At 44.7% G+C, this 21,688-nt stretch overlaps 1 protein-coding gene across 1 annotated transcript in view; it reads right to left on the reverse strand.

Moving 5' to 3' along the window:
- LOC126456239 (glypican-6) overlaps positions 1-21,688 on the reverse strand; it is a 108,432-nt gene that overhangs the window by 59,578 nt on the left and 27,166 nt on the right. The window contains exon 3 of the mRNA XM_050091992.1: positions 12,348-12,569. Coding sequence (XP_049947949.1) covers positions 12,348-12,569 — 222 coding nt within the window. The remainder of the gene's footprint in view (positions 1-12,347; positions 12,570-21,688) is intronic.

Below are 21,688 nucleotides of genomic sequence, written 5' to 3' on the forward strand. Positions count from 1 at the left end.
CGTTGCCGGTGTGATAGCCGCACGGGGCGCCTCGAGGGTTCCTCGTAGCTCGGTCAGTACAGCTGGTTTCTGTCGATAAACTTTATTTTTTAAGGTCTCCCTTAGGTAGAAGTCAGAAGGTGCAAGGTCTGTAGACCGTGGTGGGTACTCAACAATTCCTCTTCGAACTATCCATCGTCCAGGGAGATTTTCATCCAACGAGGCTCAGCTATTTTTGTGGTAGTGAGGCGGAGCGCCATTCTGTTGTACATAGAATCTTTCAATTCCAAACATCTCTCGGGTGGCATGTACAATCGATGTTTGCAGGGTATGAAGATACACCCCACCAGTTACATTACCTTCAAAGAATAATGGGCCAATCGAACTGCGCTACGACAGGCCACACCACATATCAACACCCGGCAAATTAACATATTTGTCCACATGAACACGCGAGAATATATCGTACAGAACGATATAGGTGTTCATTTCTTCCGTACGCTGTACGGGATTGGAATAATAGAAAATTATTGTGAAGGTGGTTCGATGAACCCTCTGCCAAGCACTTAAATGTGATTTTCAGGGTATCGATGCAGATTTAGGTGCGCTCTGCAACAAGGCGAAATGAAAACAAAAAGTGAACACAATGCCGTGTGGCTGGTTCATGAAACTCTCTCAACATTTGAATGGAGAATTTCATCACACCGTCTAGCGTTATATGTACTGACAATACTGATCGTCAATATTCAAAGTATTGACAGTACGTCAATGCGCGCCCTCAGGCGGTCAAAATATTGACGATTTAACAATATTATTCCACTTGTGAGGGCCCTTCACGCAGGGGCGCTAAGATGTCAGTATGCCGGTATCAACAACAATCCTGCCAACGGCACTAAGGCGGGACTCTTGCAACACGAGCCCAGCATTTCAACTTTGCCGGGCCACACGTTTGTAGTTTCGAATGAGGCTAGAAGCAGCACGTCGGTCCAGTAAGTGGGCCCCAGTCCACATAAATAACCATCCATTTTAGCAATCCCCAGTTGGGCAGCATTTATCATGGTGAGAGGGCAACGCCAGGCGTCTGAGCGATATGGGTCAGCAAACAGCCGTCACAAGTTGGGGCCTCCACCGCCGCACCATTTTCGCACCCAGTTTTCCTTTCTGGACACGGTGCCCCTCTATTAGTGGTATGCCTCCAGGCTCATTCCAGTAGCAGCCAGGTCAGCAGACGGGGACAGCAGAGTCGTTCACTCACCCCTAATGGCACAGACACCTGGACGCCACCCGCAGGGGCGAGATTCGAGATCGGAGGCTGTCATCCCCTGCAAGTATTTTGGCAGTCTTCCAAGCGCCTGGCACCGTCCGCGACCAGCCATGCAACGCCAGACTGGGGCGCATCCCGCTGAGTCAGCTTCTGGTATCAGCAGTTTGGGCGCAGACATCACAGGCCACTGGTTGACAGCTATCCGCCGCTGCCGAGGACCACGCACCATGTTCAACATGTGGCGAGAGGGGCGTGACCGCCGCACTGAGTGTAGGCGCCTGGGTTTTATTAAAAATTTCACTTTTGATGTTGGTTATCTGAGCTGCCTTTGGGCTGCATCCTCGCTGTGACTCACCGCCGTAACCCAACGTTGCACAGAAGTGGCCCTTCACCCTGAGTCCACTTTAGGGCAGATATTTGCAATTTCGTTTCTCCGGTGTGTAATTCGACTCTGTCCAGACAAATATTGCTTATCATGACTTTCATGCTTCGCCCATTGTCGACGGAAAGCGTCTTTGTTTCTTGTCACAAACAAAATTAGTTTTAAAGCGGACTTTTAAGTGCCTATTCCATTGAGTAGTCCGAAATTAGCCTAGTGCGATATTAGTTTTTCAACATTTATTAACTCTCAGTCCAACAATGTGAAAAAAGTATTTTAAGACATTATTACATTTATTATCATAGTAACCATCGAATACAAGAAGAAATCGGCAAAAAGTAAAAAAATCAATTATTTCAAAAGGAGGTTGTACTTTCGAACCATTGGGACATTGAGTTTTCAAAGACGGAGCATTTCACTCGAAATTTTCCTAGACAAAATCCAACATATTTAAACTTCCAGGAACTCCTAACACTTAAAAAATAATATGGTCCTAAATAACAAGCGAAATAGACCTAAAAGTTAATACATTTTGTATCAAGACTACATACTGTCACAGTGGTTTCATTTCTATAGTACACATAAAAGTAACAGTACGAACTCACGTTCAAGTTACAATAACTTAGATATACTTAGTTTCACTATCAATGATCTCCTCAGTATGGCCACTATAAAAAATCGCCATCTCCTATACAATCACGTAGCACAAACCCCGCGCCGACTGTTGCTTTGAACGCTGTCTAAGTGACAGCGGCTTTCGTAGAAATACCTCACAGTGTACCACTAGAAATCTCTGCCTTTTCATGCGAAAAGCACTGGTACTTCAAAAGAAAACAACGAAATTTTGTTTTGTGGCAGAAACCACTGGGGCTCTAAAGGTTAACAGGGACAGAAAAACACGAAATAACCAGCATACCAATAGCGACTGCGCACCGCTTCTGTTTCACGGTAGCAGTCAGCGCGGGCAATGCAGTCGCTGCTAGAGTACTGGTTATTCTACGTGTTTTACTGTCTCTGTTATAAATATCGACAAAATTAATATCGCACTAGGCTAATTTGGGACTGCTCAATCGAATGGACACTTAAAAATCCGCTTTAAAAACCATTTGCTGAAGACGCTTTCCGCCGACACTGGGTGTCAGACGTAAGACGTGTTGAGCAGTGTCTGTTAGGGATGACTTCAAGGACACACTGCAAAACTGGAAGAGCGAATATCTGCCAAAAAACCAGAGAAAATGTAAATGACGACTCTTAGGAGGAACACACTGTTTATTCTGCAAGCCATCATACAATGCATGGTGTACCATACGTCATACGAGTGTTATCGATTGCCTTTCCTGTTGCCTTGAGCAATGGAGAAATTGTCCGACTATGTATTCCTATAAAAGCCCTAATTTCGGTTCTCTTTTTCTTATGGTCCCTAAGCGAGATATACGATGGTGCAGCACAATGACAGCACAATCGCCTTTGACTATACCGAGCGAGGTGGCGCAGTGGTTCGACACTGGACTCGCATTCGGGAGGACGACGGTTCAATCCCGCGTCCGGCCATCCCGATTTAGGTTTTCCGTGATTTCCCTAAATCGCTCCAGGCAAATGCCGGGATGGTTCCTTTGAAAGGACACGGCCGACTTCCTTCCCCATCATTCTCTAATCCGATGAGACCTCGCTGTCTGGTCTCCTTCCCCAAAGCAACCAACAACGTCTTTGAATACAAAAAGCACCGACCGAACAGGCCTTGAAGGTCAAACGGAACCGACCGGCCACCATGTCATCCTCAGCCCTGAGGTGTCGTCGGATGCGGAAACGGAGATGCATGCGGTGACCACACCATTCTCCTGGCCGTTGCCAGTTTGTGTGATCGCTATTGCTACATCTCAATCATGTAGCTCCTCAATCGGCCTCACAACGGCTGAGTGCACCCCGCTTGCCAACAGCACTCGGCAGACCCGAATGATAAACCATCAAAGTGCTAGCCAAGCCCGACAGCGCTTAATTTCTATGATCTGATGGGAACCCGTGTTACCTCTGCGGCCAGGCCGTTGACCTTATTTGAATACAGAATCTCTGAAAGTACTTGACAAGGTTTCGCGAAAACTATGGCGTCTTTTCTTCCGAGGATTCAGGTTTAAGTTCCCAGAAATTTGTGTAGACCGGCAAAGATAGTACGCTGTTTGTGTGCTAATGTTGTGAGAAGCTATAAGAAGTGGTTGAAAGACGTTGAAACCACAAGAATGCGACACGTTGTTTGACGTCCACGCCTCATCAGAGAACGTGAAGGTCTGAGGTTTGTCTGTTCTATAAGGTAGGATAGGCGATGATCTGTGACCGATCTGACTACACAGTACAGTGCTGGCGCAGACTGTGTTTCCGAATACAGTGTACAGCGATGTTTTTGATCTCGAGGCTCCGCAACAAACGACCTGTACTCATTCTATAGTGTCATATGGTCAATACGCTATTTCAGTGGATACAGTATTATCGAGATTAGACCGTGGATCGATAGAAATGTGTCGCCTGGGCTGAAGGAACGCTTTTCTTGCTATACCAGTTCGTCATTCGTGTCTGGATACGCTGTCGTGAAGGCGAATTGCAGTTCGACTCATGTCTCACTTTACATGGGACATTCGCTGGACTTCCATGGGACCTGTGTTAGTTATCAAAAAGTACCGTGACAGCTGTGGACTGCGTGAACACACGAGGCCATAATTTTGCTAAAATTGTTTGAGTAGCATGATAGCGAACCTATTCTGAACCAGATGGAGCGCATCTAGGACGTTATCGTGCGACACCTTCGCTTCCTCGTGCTCAGAATGAATTTTCCTTCTGCAGCGGAGCTTGAGCTGATATGAAACCACCTGACAGCTCGAAATTGTGTGCATTTCGCGGGCAAGTTCTCTCCAACTGACCTACACAAGCACGTCTCACGACCAGTTCTCTCAGCTTTACTACCGCCAGCACATCGTCTCCTACCTTCTAAACTTTTCTGCCACGACATTACATAAGAGTGCACACTCCGTTGCAGAGTGAAAATTCATTCTGGGAACAATCCCTCCAGGCTGTGGCTAAGCCGTATCTCCACAATATCCTTTCCTCCAGTGGTGCTGGTCCCGTACGTTTCGCAAGGGAGCTTCTATAAAGTTTGGCAGGAAGGAGACGAGGTAATGACGTAAGTAAAGCTGTGAGGACGGCTCGTGAGTAGTGCTTGGGTCGCTCAGTTGATAGAGCTCTTGCCCGAGGGAGGCGAAGGCACCCGGTTCGAGTCCCTGTCTGGCGCACAGTTTTAACCTACCGCAAAGTTTCATACAGACTCGTAATCTGCAGTAACTGAGCACCCTGTGCAGAGACATCTGGTGCCAAATCACTGCTATCTACCAGGGACTTGTCGAATCCATGACATGCAATATCGCTGCTGCACTGCGTTTCAAAAGTCAACACGACATTAAGCAGGTGGTTGCAATGTTCTGGCGCATCAGTGAAGATCAGCGGTAGTCAAAATTTTTTGACCAGTTGCCAATACTGAAACTGTGGGCGGGCTCCTCGGACCACATATCTATCGATATTATTAATTGGTAACCTACATAAATCAGTATGTTATGAGACCCAAAAAACTAGCTATAGAAAGATTGCTCGTGAGTTCTGATCGTAAAAAATCGGCATCGTTTATAAAACTTCACGTCGAGTTTTCTCTGTTTCAGAGTGCTCCCATCATCAGCGACGCCAAAATGGTGATGCTGTAATTGCCTGACGAAGTTCAAAATGGTTCAAATGGCTCTGAGCACTATGGGACTTCTGAGGTCATCAGTCCCCTAGAACTTTGAACTACTTAAACCTAACTAACCTAAGAACATCACACACATCCATGCCCGAGGCAGGATTCGAACCTGCGACCGTAGCAGTCGCGCGCTTCCAGACTGAAATGCCTAGAACCGCTCGGCCACTCCGGTCGGCCTGACGAAATGGTGTTGTGTTGTATGTATGACTGAATGATTGATAACAGTAGTTGTACTTTATTTAAATACGTTATGAGATATTATACACGATCACAAATATGTACTGAATGCTTTGAATGTAATTTTTAGGGTGCCGTACCTCAGTCCGTGGAAACTGAAGCGTTTTAGGATTTCTGTGCTGTCCATCCATCTGTCTGTCTGTCTGTCTGTCTGCCTGCCTGCCTATCCGTCAAAACTCGTTTTTGTCAGTACGGGGTAGACATATCGAGTTGAAATTTATGCCCCATACCAAGATCTATCGTCCCTTTGTAGTGTAAAAAAGGTAAGTAAGTCAGTGCAATCAAAAGAACGGCCGTTTGTGTCACATGTTTTTGTATTCTCAAACTCACTCCTCAAGAACTATAGGGTACTCCCAGTTGTTTAGAAACATGAAATTTGGCAAGAAGTAAGGTTTCATAATAAAAGTGAAGAGGAAAAAAGCCGAAAATTGATAACTGTAATTATATCAAATAAAAAACGTTCGCCATTGTAAGTTACATTGAATTCATCATCGGTGAAAGAAAAATATTACTGCAGGCATATATAAATTGTAGTCTTGTTTTATTTAATAAGTAAATGAAAATTCTATTAAATCTTCTCTCTATACGTACGTAAACTTAAGTCCCATGCTCGCTTCTTTTTGTATGTGGAAGTTAGTCTTAGGAACGACTACAGAGATTTTGCGATATTGCAGTGCCTGTGTTACTCCGAGTTACGATGGAAAGTTCCTTCCGGCATTAATTCTTGTCCGAAGAAACAGGCACTGCTGCGACTACAGCCGTTATGAAGAACATGAAATGTATTCGCAATTGCGAATATGGACAACCATCAGCTGTGAAATGTAAAGACGACAATGAAAATTTGGCCTGGACCGCGACTCGAACCTGGATTTCCCGCTTATCACGAGCGGTCGTCTTACCATTTGGCTACCCGAGTAAGTCTTATGGTCAGATTCAAACTTCCATATGTCGTCAACCATGTGTCCACAACCTGTACTTGTACATCCATTATGTACGAGGGTCGTTCAATAAGTAATGCCCCACATTTTTAAAAAAAAAAGCCATTAATATACACAGACAAACGCCCTTGGTGGTGCTTCACATTTAATGTTTGGTCTTTGCGCTGGTGAAGTTTCGAACCGTTCTTGCAGACGGCAGAGCCGTAGTACAGCGTCAAAATCGCGTCTAAATAAGATTCACGTTACAAGCAGCGTGCTGTTATTGAATTCTTGAGTGCAGATGCAGTGTATGGTGATGCTGCAGATGATGGGAGTACAGTTAGGCGATGGGTAAAGAAAGTTACAGCCTCAGGAAATGCAGAAACAGAGCTCCATGATCGGTCACGCTCGGGACGTACTGTCACAGCCACTGCTCCAGATATGATGAATAGTGCAGATGCCATTATTCGCGTTGCCTCTACAGCTGCCGGTCAGCACTGTAAATGCGTCTGCAATGATCGAGACACTCGGATATTCAAAGAGGTGCTCACGATGGGTTCCACGAATGGTCACAGCGGACCACAAGATTCAAAGAGAGGCCATTTCTTCTGAATTGTTAGAGCTTACAGATTCTCTACGGGACACTCACTCTGAAGGTGACGCGAGTGTCAGTCATGCAGTGAAAACATTGCTACGCCTACAGGACAAGAAATTTTACCAGCAGGGAATACATGCTCTTCCACAACGTTGGCGTACAGCCATAAAACGTGACAGAGACTAGGTAGGAAAATAGGACATGGACAACACATGTTGATGTATATTTTCACCAAATTCTGTCTCTTAACAATAAATATGTTCTGAGAAACAAAATGTGGGGTATCACCTATTGAACGACGCCCGTAGATTCCCTTACAGAGGAGACATTTTACTTTAAAGTCGCCTGTCCGGTGTTCGATAAATACGATACCGTACTGACTATGTTACTCCGAATAAGATGCACATTTCCTTGGGACATAAATACATGGTTGACGACCTATGGAAGTTTGCGTCTGGGCCTGAGTCGTGCTGGGATAGCCTAATGGTATGGTGACCGCTTGCGTTAAGCGGGAAATCCGGGGTCGAGTCCCAATGCGGCACACATTTTCAGTGTCGTCATTCCATTGTAAAGCTGATGATAGTCCATATTCGCAACTGCAAATATGTTTCATATAGAGATTTTGATATGGTCTTCGAATTCCTGGGACCGATATCTTGCAACTATCGATACCGTTAACAGGCAAAAATTGTCAAGGTTCTCTGTTCCTGGGATAGACGAACCGTCTACAGAATATGCATAATTAAGTATGTACGCAACGCTAAGTGCGCAAGGTCTACTCGGTACCTGGCCAATTTTATTCTACTATCACAACACCTTTAATTTAATTTCATGTTCTTTGCTACAAATATATAACACATTTCAGGATGACCGTCTGTATGTAAATGTGTGATTAGAACCTCCCGTCGGGTAGACCGTTCGCCGGGTACAAGTCTTTCGATTTGACGCCACTTGGGCGACTTGCGCGTCGATGGGGATGAAATGATGATGATTAGGGCAACACAACACCCAGTCTCTGAGCGGAGAAAATCTCCGACCCTGCCGGAAATCGAACCCGGGCCCTTAGGTTTGACATTCTGTCGCGCTGACCACTCAGCTACTGGGGGCGGACACCGTCTCTGTAAAGCGCATTCACGCGACCGTGAGTTCCGTTTGCGATTTTTATTGTAACAGCTCATCGGTTCGAGGCGCACACGCCGGTGAGATTTCAGTACCGGAAAACAAACGACAAAACATTTTCCCGCACGCATCCTCAAACACCGTAGCGGTCCCGATACTTACCCCTCCGTCCCTGAGGGGAGCAGCCAAGTTGGGTCGTGGCCGAATTCACGGAAGTTAAGTGCATCTTAAAATATTACTGTCTGTAAGTACTTTTGTTTCTTACTGAACAGGAAAACTACACTCGTAAAAGCTCTTACCGTTGCTTGACGGTTTTGAATTCGGTTGTTAGTTGTTACGAGCAGAGGTCCCCAGCGGTGGGATAGAGTTTTTGATATCATCTATATGGTGATGTAGGTTAGGGTCCCAGGTATCACACCCTACAGCCATTCATCCTGGTCCGCCCTCGTTTACGAATAACCAACTAAAAAAGATTTCGGAGATTTGTGCGATGCTGTACAACTGGAATAAAGGTATGTTTAACAGATTGATTCTCTAGCGTAACGGCGAAGTTGTGGACTGTCACATGCAAAAGGTTGATCGTTCAAATTTCATCAGGAAATTTGAATGAAGACTTTAATTCTTAAATCTTCCACGAAATGATTTTGGTCGTTATTTTTATTCAGTTAATTACTTTGACTCGATATTTTTTCCTATCGCTTTGTCCCATCATTTTAAGCATTGTGTTAACTTTAACGTTTAAATATTATTTTTGTTCCTATCATACTTTCCCCACTTGCAATCACTGTTGATGTGAATTTAATCATTTTTATGTATTAACTTCGATTTAGTTTCTTCCGTTTCAAAAAATTGGTTCAAATGGCTCTGAGCACTATGGGACTCAACTTCTGAGGTCATTAGTAACATCCGAGGTCATCAGTCCTCTAGACTTAGAACTACTTATACTTAACTAACCTAAGAACATCACACACACACACACACACACACACACACACACACACACACACACATATGCCCGAGGCAGGATTCGAACCTGCGACCGTAGCAGGCGCGCGGTTCCGAACTGAAGCGCCTAGAACCGCTCGACCACCGCGGCCGGCTTTCGTTTCATCATGCTATATTTTTGTCCGTGTTAGTATATTCTTTATTTCCGTTTGACTTGAACTTCATTTCATTTATAATCCATTCTTTCGTCACAATAAAGGATGGCAGCCATTCATCCTGGTTATCCACGTTTGCGAACAATCGACGACAAAAATGCGGAATTTCGCAAGATACTCCATACTTTTATTAAAGCACTGCATGACAGACTGGTTGCGAAGCGCAATGGTGAAGGTACCGGCGTCATTTTTCTTTCGTTCAAAGATTCATCTGCGTTACTTTGTCCACACTGCAGTAACAATGAGTGTTTTTAAATTATGTCTGACAATTACCATTCAAAACGATGTACATCTCCTAAAGAAAAATGCATTTTTACACCACTACACAGTCAATAAAAAAAGATTATTTCGTCTGTTATTTTGCTACCAATACATCGGCAGTTGCAAATGTTTAAGTATTATGACAGATAAGTAAAAAGAATTCACGTGCACAAAGATTCCACGACGGCCGCTGTGGCCGAGCGGTTCTAGGCGCTTCAGTCCAGAACGGCGCTGCTGCTACGGTCGCAGGTTAGGATCCTGCCTCGGGCATGGATGTGTATGGTGTCCTTAGGTTAGTTAAGTATAAGTAGTTCTAAGTCTAGGGGACTGATGACCTCGGATGTTAAGTCCCATAGTGCTTAGAGCCATTTGAAAGATTCCAAGTAGAAAAGAATGAGAGGCAGAAAAATGAGAGCAATTGAAAAAAATAACAGTGATTAAAATAATGTGACGCAGTAATAGAAACAAAAAAATTACATATCACGCAATTAATTCAATATAAATAGCGACGGACGAGAAAGATTTAAAAATAAAAGTCTTCGAACCTCCAGAAGATTTGAACCGGAACCTTTTGTATATGACGCCGGTACCTTCACCATTGCGCTTCGCAACCAGTCTGTCATGCAGTGCTTTAATAAAAGTATGGAGTATCCTGCGAAATTCCGCATTTTTTGTCGTCGATTGTTCGCAAACGTGGATAACCAGGATGAATGGCTGCAGGATGTGGTACCTAGGACCATAAATTATTATTGTTGTTGTTGTTGTTGTCTTCAGTCCTGAGACTGGTTTGATGCAGCTCTCCATGCTACTCTACCCTGTGCAAGTTTATTCATCTCCCAGTACTTACTGCAGCCTACATCCTTCTGAATCTGCTTAGTGTATTCATCTCTTGGTCTCCCTCTACGTTTTTTACCCTCCACGCTGCCCTCCAATTCTAAATTGGTGATCCCTCGATGTCTCAGAACATGTCCTACCAACCGATTCCTTCTTCTAGTCAAGTTGTGCCACAAGAAGCTCCTCTTCTCCCCAATTCTATTCAATACCTCCTCATTAGTTATGTGATCAACCCATCTAATCTTCAGCATTCTTCTGTAGCACCACATTTCGAAAGCTTCTATTCTCTTCTTGTCTAAACTATTTATCGTCCATGTTTCACTTCCATACATGGCTACACTCCATACAAATACTTTCAGAAACGACTTCCTGACACTTAAATCCATACTCGATGTTAACAAATTTTTCTTCTTCAGAAACGCTTTCCTTGCCATTGCCAGTCTACATTTTATATCCTCTCTACTTCGACCATCATCAGTTATTTTGCTCCCCAAATAGCAAAACTCCTTTACTACTTTAAGTGTCTCATTTCCTAATCTAATTCCCTCTGCATCACCCGACTTAAGTCGACTACATTCCATTATCCTCGTTTTGCTTTTGTTGATGTTCATCTTGTACCCTCCTTTCAAGACACTGTCCATTCCGTTCAACTGCTCTTCCAAGTCCTTAGAATGTCATCGGCGAACCTGAAAGTTTTTATTTCTTCTCCATGGATTTTAATACCTACTCCGAACTTTTCTTTTGTTTCCTTTATTGCTTGCTCAATATACAGATTGAATAACATCGGGGATAGGCTACAACCCTGTCTCACTCCCTTCCCAACCACAGCTTCCCTGTCATACCCCTCGACTCTTATAACCGTCATCTGGTTTTTGTACAAATTGTAAATAGCCTTTCACATCACCGTATTGGTGCTTTTAAAAAGCTGACCCGCCGATGGGGACTTGTCCTTGTTAGGTGCGTATTATAAAATAAAACTGAGAACCGCGGACAGCACGAAAACTTCATGTAGGTTTGACGACAACTGGTGCAGATGGTTGCACTTCAGCTACCGTGTGACCGAACTGTTTGAGTACAGACACCGTACGTGGGATCCGCGCAGCGTTGTCGACGGCCAGGCGCAGAGCAAACAGGCGAGGCGAGGCGAGGCGAGGCGAGGCTGCTGAAAGGGACAGCGGCTGTTGTGTCCGGCGCGGCGGTGTCTCCGGTTGCCGCCAGCCACTCCATCAGGGGCCGTCAGCTGCGAGGCACGGCCCGGGCCCTTCCTCGATCAATCAGCCGCAGCGCCTGGCACCACGTGGCGGTCCAGCCGCTAGCTAGCCGACGAATACTCGCCGCCGGATCAAGTGTAATTACGCGCCTCACCGCCTTACCGTTCGCTTCATAAGTTGTTAATTACGACGCGTCTGCTGGCAGTGACTGATCATTTCCACAGACACAAAAAAGGGAAGAGACACATTCCGACAGTCAGTCACCAACTCTGTGGGTTTGTTACGCGTCCATAAATCAACAGCGCTATGTGACGCTGTAATAGTGGATACTGAATCAGACTACTGAAGAAAAAGTGCGCACCTTTGAGTGCTACAGAGTTTAGCAAACACGAAGACCAATGATGTAGTAACTGTTCAGCTTATCTGGATGCACGAAAATTTTCAAAATTTTCCTTTTCTGCATGTCTGCAACTTACATCAGCTTTCTATGTGACTATAATGACTGTTACGAATAAATTATTTGCTCTGTATTGCTACTAGTCACATAATTTACTTGTTTGTACTTATGCACCGGTACAAAAGGAGAAGCAAACAGCTTGCGTGTGCACGAGCTTACCGTCGAAGCGCGTGGCGCGCGTCCTGAGGAGGCCCGCCAGCTTGGACAGCGAGTCTTTGACGGCGCGGTCGAACTCGCGGAGGCTCTGCTGCTGCAGCCGCGTCTCCATCTCCTGCGTACAGCACGTCGGCCCCTGCGGGCACACCGTCAGGTGGTCCCCTGCAACAAGACCAACTCGCTCTTGACACGCGGTACACGAATAGCTGCAAAAGCTGTCACGCTCTGCAATCGCGAAAAGTCAACCAGACAGCGCTGTGAAGGAGTCAGCAGAGCTCACAAAAAGGAAACTGGCACCTGCGCAGAAAGACATTCTCGTTCCCATCGCTGGAAGTGTTCATCTCTTTGTTCCGAAAGCGTTGCCACTTTCCTTTCTGTCGCTGCTGAGCTATCTTCCAAAGTGGCCGCCTCAGTTGTTTATGCGTTGATTTTCTTATTTGGCCCTCTAATCAGAGACTAGTGATTTAAATTATTGGGCGTATTACTGTACCTGTAAAATACGGTCGTTTACAGATTCGCTAGCTGTAGGTCACAAGTTATGTTTATGGATAGGCTTCAGCTGGTGAACTGCACCTCCACTATCGCGCAGCGGCCGAACGCTACAGAAACCTCACTACAGTACTGTTGTCCCAGCCTCTACCGCGCTGTCTGCACAGCTACTGGTCATGTTATGTTATGCGGGCTCTGCTACCCTCGCGCCAGAACAAGTCGCAACAGCATGTAGGCACGTCAGCTGGATCCGACGCTACAGCCTGAACTTACAATATCTGCCCACTTGCCACACCACTGAAAGCAGCAGGCGTAAAACACAGGGAGGGAAACGTTATCTACAACTTGTACGAAACAGGACGGCAGTGACTGAGAAGGGAATGAGACAGAGTTGTAGCCTATCCCCGACGTTATTCAATATGAACATAGAGCAATCAATGAAGTAAACGAAGGAGAAAGCTGAAGAGCTAACTAAAGTTGAGGAAGCAGAAACACAAACTTCGAGCTTCGCCAATGACATCGTTGTTCAGTCAGAGGCAACAAAGAATTTGGAAGACCAGTTGAATGGAATGGTCAGAGTACTAAAAGGGGGATATAAAGTAAACTTCAACAAATGCGAAACGAAGGTAACGGAATGTAGAAGAATTAAATCAGATGATGCCGAAGGAAGTAGATTAGGAAATGAGAAACTGAAACAAGTACATAAGTTTTACTATTTGGACAGTAAAATAACATTTCGGCCGAAGTAGAGAGGATTTACGGGTAAAATATAAACTGGCAATGGCAAGAAAAGTGTTTCTGTAAAAGTGAAATTTGTTAACACACAATATAGATTTAAGTGTTACGAAGCCTTTTTCTAAAGTATTTATATGGATTGCTGCAATGTATGGAAGTGAAACTTGGACGGTAAACAGTTTAGACAAGAAGGTAATAGCTTTCGAAATGTGATGCTACAAAAGAATGCTGAAGATTAGAAGGGTGTATCACATAACTGACGGAGACGTACTGAATAGATTTGGAGAGAAAAAATTGTGGCGTAACTTGACTGTAGGAAGGGAATAGTCGATAGAACACACTCTGAGACATCAATTTAGTATTGGAAGGAAGTGTGCAAGAATAAAAATTGTCAATGGAGACCAACAGGTGAGTATGAGGTGGTGGTTCAAATGGATGTGGGCTGCAGTAGTTATTCAAGATGAAGACGCTTGCACATGAGAGCTACAGCAAACCAGTATTCGGACTGAAAACAACACCCACATCATCATACGAGACGACTACTAGTAGCTACCGGAAAGCTGAGTTTTGCCACTCGAGCAGCGGATACGCACGGGTTACTTTCCTCTTAGTGTGCACCTCGCAACTGTGTCAGCAGACAGCTCGTGGTGGACCATAGCGTGGTGCACAACGACTACAGCTAACTGTAAAACACACCTGTAATGACCTCGACGTCTACGAAACATTGGACTAACCTATGATATGCAACATTATGGACGATTAATTGTCAACAGACAATTGTGAATCAAGGACAATTGCGGTACAAACCAAAACAACTCTTATACTGATATTGCATGCTTTTGACGTCGGTGAGACTTACTGGCCCTTGCTTTTCCGTTCGCAATTTATTTGATGGTTCTTTAATGACTGAAGTTGCTGCAACACAGACCTTTTCACTGACATATGAGACGACGCTATTCTGGTTGCACATACGCAATTTACCACCAGTCTTTAGTGCACTCCAGCTTGGTGGCTGTTACCCAGGGAGAGAACAGTTCCAATCCCGGCGGTATAAAAAATATTTGTTAATAGTATTGTGACAACAATGGTATCGTATAGTTTCTTATTACGGGACGGTTCAGCAACTTTCAATCCACTTGACAAGGCCTCATGGAGGGAAGGTAATGACGCAATTGGTTATGATATATCCGTTGGGTTCCATGGTAGCAGTCGACAAAAGAATGACGTTAGTTCGCACCAACGTCTGCCTCCTCTCCTTCCATTTATATTACGACATATATTAACACAGAAACAAAGCTGCACTAACCAGCAATTTATTAAGATCATTGCTTGCGCGGAAGAATAAGACCCTAACAGAGTATTTCAGTACATCTCATGAACGCTCATGAAAATGGTCATAGTGTTCGGATTCGAATACATATTCCTTGGTGGTGAACCGAATGCTCCATTTTTGTGAGCACTGATATGTGGATGGTTATTAGAAACGCCAGGGCCGCAGGAGCAGCGTTCTCCTATGATGGCAGAATGTGGAGGACACTTGCTGTACCATTTACTGAGACCGCTTATAATAGATGCTAACTACTTAATAACGACATTTTTATGTTATCTTTCTAATTTATTCCAACCAACTGTGATGGATTAGGGAACAAACTGATTTTGAATCACTAACGTCACATTACTCTTTTTAACGAAGAACCGTCAAACGGAGTACAAAAGTCCCAGTACACCTCGCCGACGCTAAAGAGTGCAATGTATGCGTATTAGTTACTTAGTGCAAACAAGGTGAAACGATAGGTCTCTGTGAAATGATTTTGCCACTGTCGACATGTTGTTGCTACAGTTTTGCGTGCCAAGGTGATACGCAGTTACGGAGGGGCTTCGGATCACACACGGTGATCACGGCACTTGACGACTGTCCCTATGTCCGCATGGCTGCTTTTCATGTTGGTACGACGACATATTGTGTGTGGTGCAGTTGGTTCCCATGCCACTGCGTCGGCTTCCACTCCAGAAACCACAAACGTTTCAGATTGTGACGGACTCGTGAATATATCGCTGACATTCTAAGTAGCTGAATGGAATGTTTTTGAAGGGGACCCACCTCAACAGGTCCTTGTAACAGGTGGTTGACATGTGTTATACTGTGTCATGGTGACCGTGATCTGACAGACTACATTGTCAAGCGGCACAGTAGACAAAAGCTGAGTGTGGTGGTTTGTGGCACCAGCGGGTAGAATCGGCGGTCTTGACTCCCTTAGTACCTGTACTCCCTTAGTACCATTATCTCTGCTTATTAAGTTACCTGTTAAATTAATTTCTATGTCTCGCTTGAAAATACGGGTGGAACCAAAAGAGATGGATGTTAAAATCTTAACATTACAGTAAGTCATCGAATGACCCATATCTACACAACGTTCTGCTGCAGCTCATTTGTCTGGCTGTAGTAAGCGTGGGGAATGTCTTCTGTTTTCCACGCACCTCTCATGAACGGTGCATGTTGTCTGATCTATACATGACTTACCACAATTTCCGCAAGGAATCTGACACACACCAGTCTTACGGATCTTCACACACAACCGAGTATTGCTGCAATCTTCGTAGGAGGCTGGCAGACCACCTTAGCACGGTGTTTTTCGGGAATACGTTTGATCTTCCCGAGGAGGGAAAATTCACATAAGGAGAAAACGCTCTTGGTCTTTCATCTTCCAGATTCTAGCAGCAAGGTTTCAGCGCGGGCACCCTTGTGCCTCGACTAAATCTTAGTAACAACTCCTCCTCTTATGGTGTTTCCATGACAGCAATTTCATTTTAAAACGAAAGACGACGTTCTGTTATTGAGTAATACTCAAGTAAGAAAATTTTCCCAAATCAAAATTTAACTTCACGGCAAGGGCAGCTGTTGTCAGTGTAAATAAAGAAAAACTTTCAGATTCGCGTGCATAAAGACATATCAAGGCAGCTCGAACTAACTTGACAGAGAGCCATTATAAGAAAAGAACCGATAAAAGCGACAAAAGAGGCTGGGAGTTGTTGCAGATGTTTCCTACGCTACCTAGTGAGTCAAGTTCAATTCCGGCGGCGGCCGTTTCCGAACTTTCCCTCCAACTTTTCCGACAGGAAAGTTACGACAGTTTACGTTGTTACAATCTGCTGCTAAGATATGCCATTAGGGTGTAACTTCTTTACTTCGCACTCTCTCCTCCGTTTTGCTCTCTGTAGTGGTAAATGTTAGAGTGGTTCAAAAACAACAAAATGAGCTGCAGTTAAAAAACCCAAACTCATGTCCAGGAGCTCCTTCCTCTCTCTCTCTCTCTCTCTCTCTCTCTCTCTCTCTCTCTCTCTCTAAATAGTGGTAATTGGGATCAATCCACTTGCGGATATCACTTCGCCAGAATTGATGCGATAACACGCCAACATGCCATACTCCCAATAACACTTCCAATCCATACAACACTGCACAACTGGACAATTTTGCGTTCTCCGGCCTATGGTGCCATAGACTGTGTGGGAAAACTATATCCTGTTTCAGTGTCAACCTCCTTCCTGGAGGATGCACGGAAAGAAAGATGGAAGCTGAAGAAAGGATGCCGTCGTAACGTCTACGAAGAACCCACTATACCAGGTCCAAAGAATATTTGGTGCCGTTTAAACAGAATCCACGCAGACCATGCCAGAAATACATTGAGATGACAGTACCCCCTAATATCTTGTCGAACCTCATTGTGCCCGGGGTAGTGCAGCAGCTCGACGTGGCAAGAACTCAACAAGTCGTTGGAGGTACCCTGCAGAACTTTAGAGCCATGCTGTCTCTATAGCCGTCCATAATTGCGAAAGTGTTGCCGGGGCAGAATTTTGTGCAAGAACTGACCTCTCGCTTATGTTCCACAAATGTTCGACGGGATTCATGTCGGGTGATCTGGGTGACCAAATCATTCGCTCGAATTGTTCAGAGTGTTGTTCAAACCAAGCGTGAACTGTTGTGGCCTGGTGACATGACTTCATTGTCTGGGAGCATGAAGTCCATCAATGGCTGCAAATGGTCTTAAAGTAGCCGAATAAAAGCATTTCTAGTTAATGATCTAATGATCGGTTCAGTTGGGCCAGAAGACTCAGTCCATTCCATGTAAGCACAGCCCACACCATTATGGGCGCCACCACAAGCTTGCACAGTGCCTTCTTGACAATCTGGGTCCACGAGTTCGTGGAGTCTGCGCCACTCTCTGACCCTACCATCATCTCTTACCAACCGAAATCTGGACTCATCTGACTAGGCCATGGTTTTTCAGCAGTCTTGAGCCCAACCGATATGGTCACGAGCCCTGGAGAGGCGCTGCAGGTGATGTCATGCTGTTAGCAAAGGCACTCTGTTATCTGGTGCCACAGCCCATTAACGCCAAATGCCGCCGCACTATCGTAACGGGTACATTCTTCATACGAAAATGGCTCTGAGCACTATGGGACTCAACTGCTGTGGTCATAAGTCCCCTAGAACTTAGAACTACTTAAACCTAACTAACCTAAGGACATCACACACATCCATGCCCGAGGCAGGATTCGAACCTGCGACTGTAGCGGTCGTGCGGTTCCAGACTGTAGCGCCTTTAACCGCTCGGCCACTCTGGCCGGCTCATTCTTCATACGTCCCAAACTGATTTCTGCGGTTACTTCGCGCAGAGCTACTGTCTTATCACTGACACCACTACGCTAACGTCACTGTTCTAAGTGAAGGCCTCTGGCCACTGCGTTGTCCGTGGTGAGATGTAATGCCTGAAAACTGGTATTAGCGGCACACTCTTTACACTGTGGATGCCAGAAAGTATAATTCCCTAACGTTTTCCGACATGGAATGTCCCATGCGCCTAGCTCCAACTATCTCTCCGTGTTCAAAGCTGTTAATTGCCGTCGTGGGGTCATAATCACGTCGGAAACATTTCACATGAATCACCTTAGTACGGGTGACACATCATCAGCCAATGTACTGCCCTTTCTGGTCTTGTGTATGCGATACTACTGCCATCTGTCTAAGTGCTTGTTGCTAGCCCATGATTTTTGTCACGTTAGTGTCGGGCTGCCCAAAACAGATACGGTATCGTCTGTAACTCTATAGCACTGAATGTGACTGCTGAACAACGTAGTGGACAGTAGACCACATCATCCAACAACGCTGCAAGTAAAAAATACTCTGGAAAAATAGACGTCCTCGAACCCATAGCTGGAGTTGTTAACTAGATATCAAACACTGATCTATGTCTATGGAAGTGGTATGCTGCGTCGAAGTGTTATACATTATTTAGTGTTTGTGTGTGTGTGTGTGTGTGTGTGTGTGTTTTTTTTTACAGATTTTTTAAGTTGTAACTTTTAGATGTTAGTTTGCCACGTCACAAACAAATAAGTTTGGGATACAGTTCCATCACCTTAACCAATGGGTACCTGAAACGGTATGGCGCTTCTGAAGCACTGCTGCAATCATTTCGCACCGTCGACCAACCAAATAAACAAACACCCGTTGTTTATGAAAGCTCTAAATACAGTGAACTTGTATCACATGAGTTTTCCATCGTAGAATTAACCGTTACAGATTTATACTGAAATGTTTATAATAATTTTGAGGTACAGCCCTAGCAAAGTATGCAACGCAACATTTAATATTTATATGGACTGTGAGTTTTATCGAATCACCGGATGTGCCTTCATTGACAGAAGGCTCCATACGAAGACGCATCCGGCCACTCGATGCAACGCCCACTCCCATATAAATATTGAAGGTTGGAATGTATCCCATATGGTCACCGCGTGCCTTTCCTACATCGAATATACAGGAACTTATAATTTCTCACTGGACTCTCAAGGTGTTTATAAAACAACGGGAAATACTACTGACGGAGAAAATACCACACGTCCTCGCGGAGAACACATACTGACGTGCACGTGAAAAGTATGATTGTTAGGTGAGGTTTGTATGGAAAGATGCTATCGCTGTCTGGAGAAAATTGAGATATAGACAGATGCACACAGTATTCGAGCACACTGCGTTGCCGGAAACAGTCTTACTTTCCTCTAAGCAAATTGAAAGATTTTAATTCATTATTTAAAACGTTTTAAGACTTTTGTGGACACAGTTAGTTACGTTTTGAACATGCACTTGTGTCCGTAGATACTTCATACCTTCGTTAGGATGTAACAACATTGATCATCTGAATAATTCTAACAAATTTTCTGGAGCTTGAGAGCCAGTCTCCGTGCTAATAAGGCAGTGTGATGGCACACATCCGGCATGTGCACTCTTGAAAACCTTCATGGAACGCTGGATAGTGGCCCAACGGTTTCGTCTTCCTAATAGGTCAATCTCTTTCCGCTGTGAGAACATTCGAGGTATCTAACTTTCGTACCCCAACAGTTAAAGAAAACATGAGCCATGTGACCAACTTAGCAGAAGCGGGAAATTAGCCCAGCAAGGTTCATTGCAAGCTGTAATTGCTTATACGTGGAATTTCACATCCCCATGTGAGAAAGTCGGTAATGTGGGAGGTATGATCATTGGAGCTAAAAAGTTTATACATTAATATATCCGAATGATTTCCGGAACAGACTACATTTAAAACACATTAGTTTTTCTCTAGTGGAGCCATGTTTTTATTACAGTATACAGTAACTTTTTTTTAAAATTTGGCGGTAGAATTTGGGGGTTTACCGTTCGCCACACGAAATGAAATGTACTTTCTACATGATGGAGCTTATTTGCATTCTACATTACATTACACGTGAAGCATCATCTGAACAACCCTTTGTGTAATCGACAGATGGGTCGTCATAGAACCGTTATTTAGCCAGATAACACCGTCAGAGATGTGCTTAAGAGGCTGGATAGAGATATAATATTGCAGGTCAGAGGTGGATGCAGGGGAGGAACACATTATGCGCTGTTTCAAACGTACTGCGAACTTTTATGAGATTGTAACCATAACGTTGTAACAATAACGCAACAATAAATGACAAAATAAAAAATTTTCATATGGGTGAGAAACATTTACAAGTGTCTGACTATGGAAATATTCGAAGAAAGACACAGTATATAACTAAATGAAGTTTCGATTTCCGGGCGGGAAGGAGCGCCGGTCCCCGGCACGAATCCGCCCGGCGGATTTGTGTCGAGGTCCGGTGAGCCGGCCAGTTTGTGGATGGTTTTTAGGTGGTTTTCCATCTACCTCGGCGAATGCGTGTTGGTTCCCCTTACTCCGCCTCAGTTACACTATGTCGGCGATTGCTACGCAAATAAATTCTCCACATACTCGTACACCACCATTACTCTACCCCGCAAACATAGGGGTTACACTCGTCTGGTGTGAGACGTTCCCTGGGGGGTCCACCGGGGGCCGAACCGCACAATAACCCTGGGTTCGGTGTTGGGCGGCGGAGGGGTGAAGTGGACTGCGGTAGTCGTCGTGCGGTTGCGGACCACTGCGGCTGCGGCGGGGATGGAGCCTCTCCGTCGTTTCTAGGTCCCCGGTTAACATAACATTTTTCTGCTGTGATAGGAGCATTTTTCATTCTGGTACAGGATATACGATTAATGTAATTTTTTCGTAAATTGTAGTGCCTCGAACAGTCCAGTATCTTTGTAAAATTGATTCAAGGATGAATAAAATTACTCCTCATATGACTAACAGGCCCCACCACATTCGTTACTCATTCAATCAACATGTTTGTTGTACCAGGCGAACCACCATCGCTGACGAAAAAAGTACGAGACGTGGTTTAAATAGTGGGCGTCTGATGTAGACTGAAGGTATAAGAATTTGAACGCAACATGCGGCGATCGTTTGGACTGTTAACCTTTAACTGCTGGCCACAGCTGTTCTATTGGTTCCGGATTGACACCAGTTGTCAATTGTAAATAACAGCAGCAGCCCTCCAACATGGTAAAGTTGATGACGTTTACGAGATCAATCAACTGTCTATGCATCCGCAGATTGTTCCCTACCAAACATTGAAATTCTGTTTCACCCATGAATGATGAATTCTCGATATTTAGTAACACGTTGTGCAATATACTCTGCAACTGCGAAGAAATTTAAGGGCGAAGTTAACGGTTTGTCGAGTTTTCATAATCAGCAAGTGCA

The sequence above is a fragment of the Schistocerca serialis genome, chromosome 2 (assembly GCF_023864345.2).
Source record: "Schistocerca serialis cubense isolate TAMUIC-IGC-003099 chromosome 2, iqSchSeri2.2, whole genome shotgun sequence".
NCBI lineage: Eukaryota > Metazoa > Arthropoda > Insecta > Orthoptera > Acrididae > Schistocerca > Schistocerca serialis.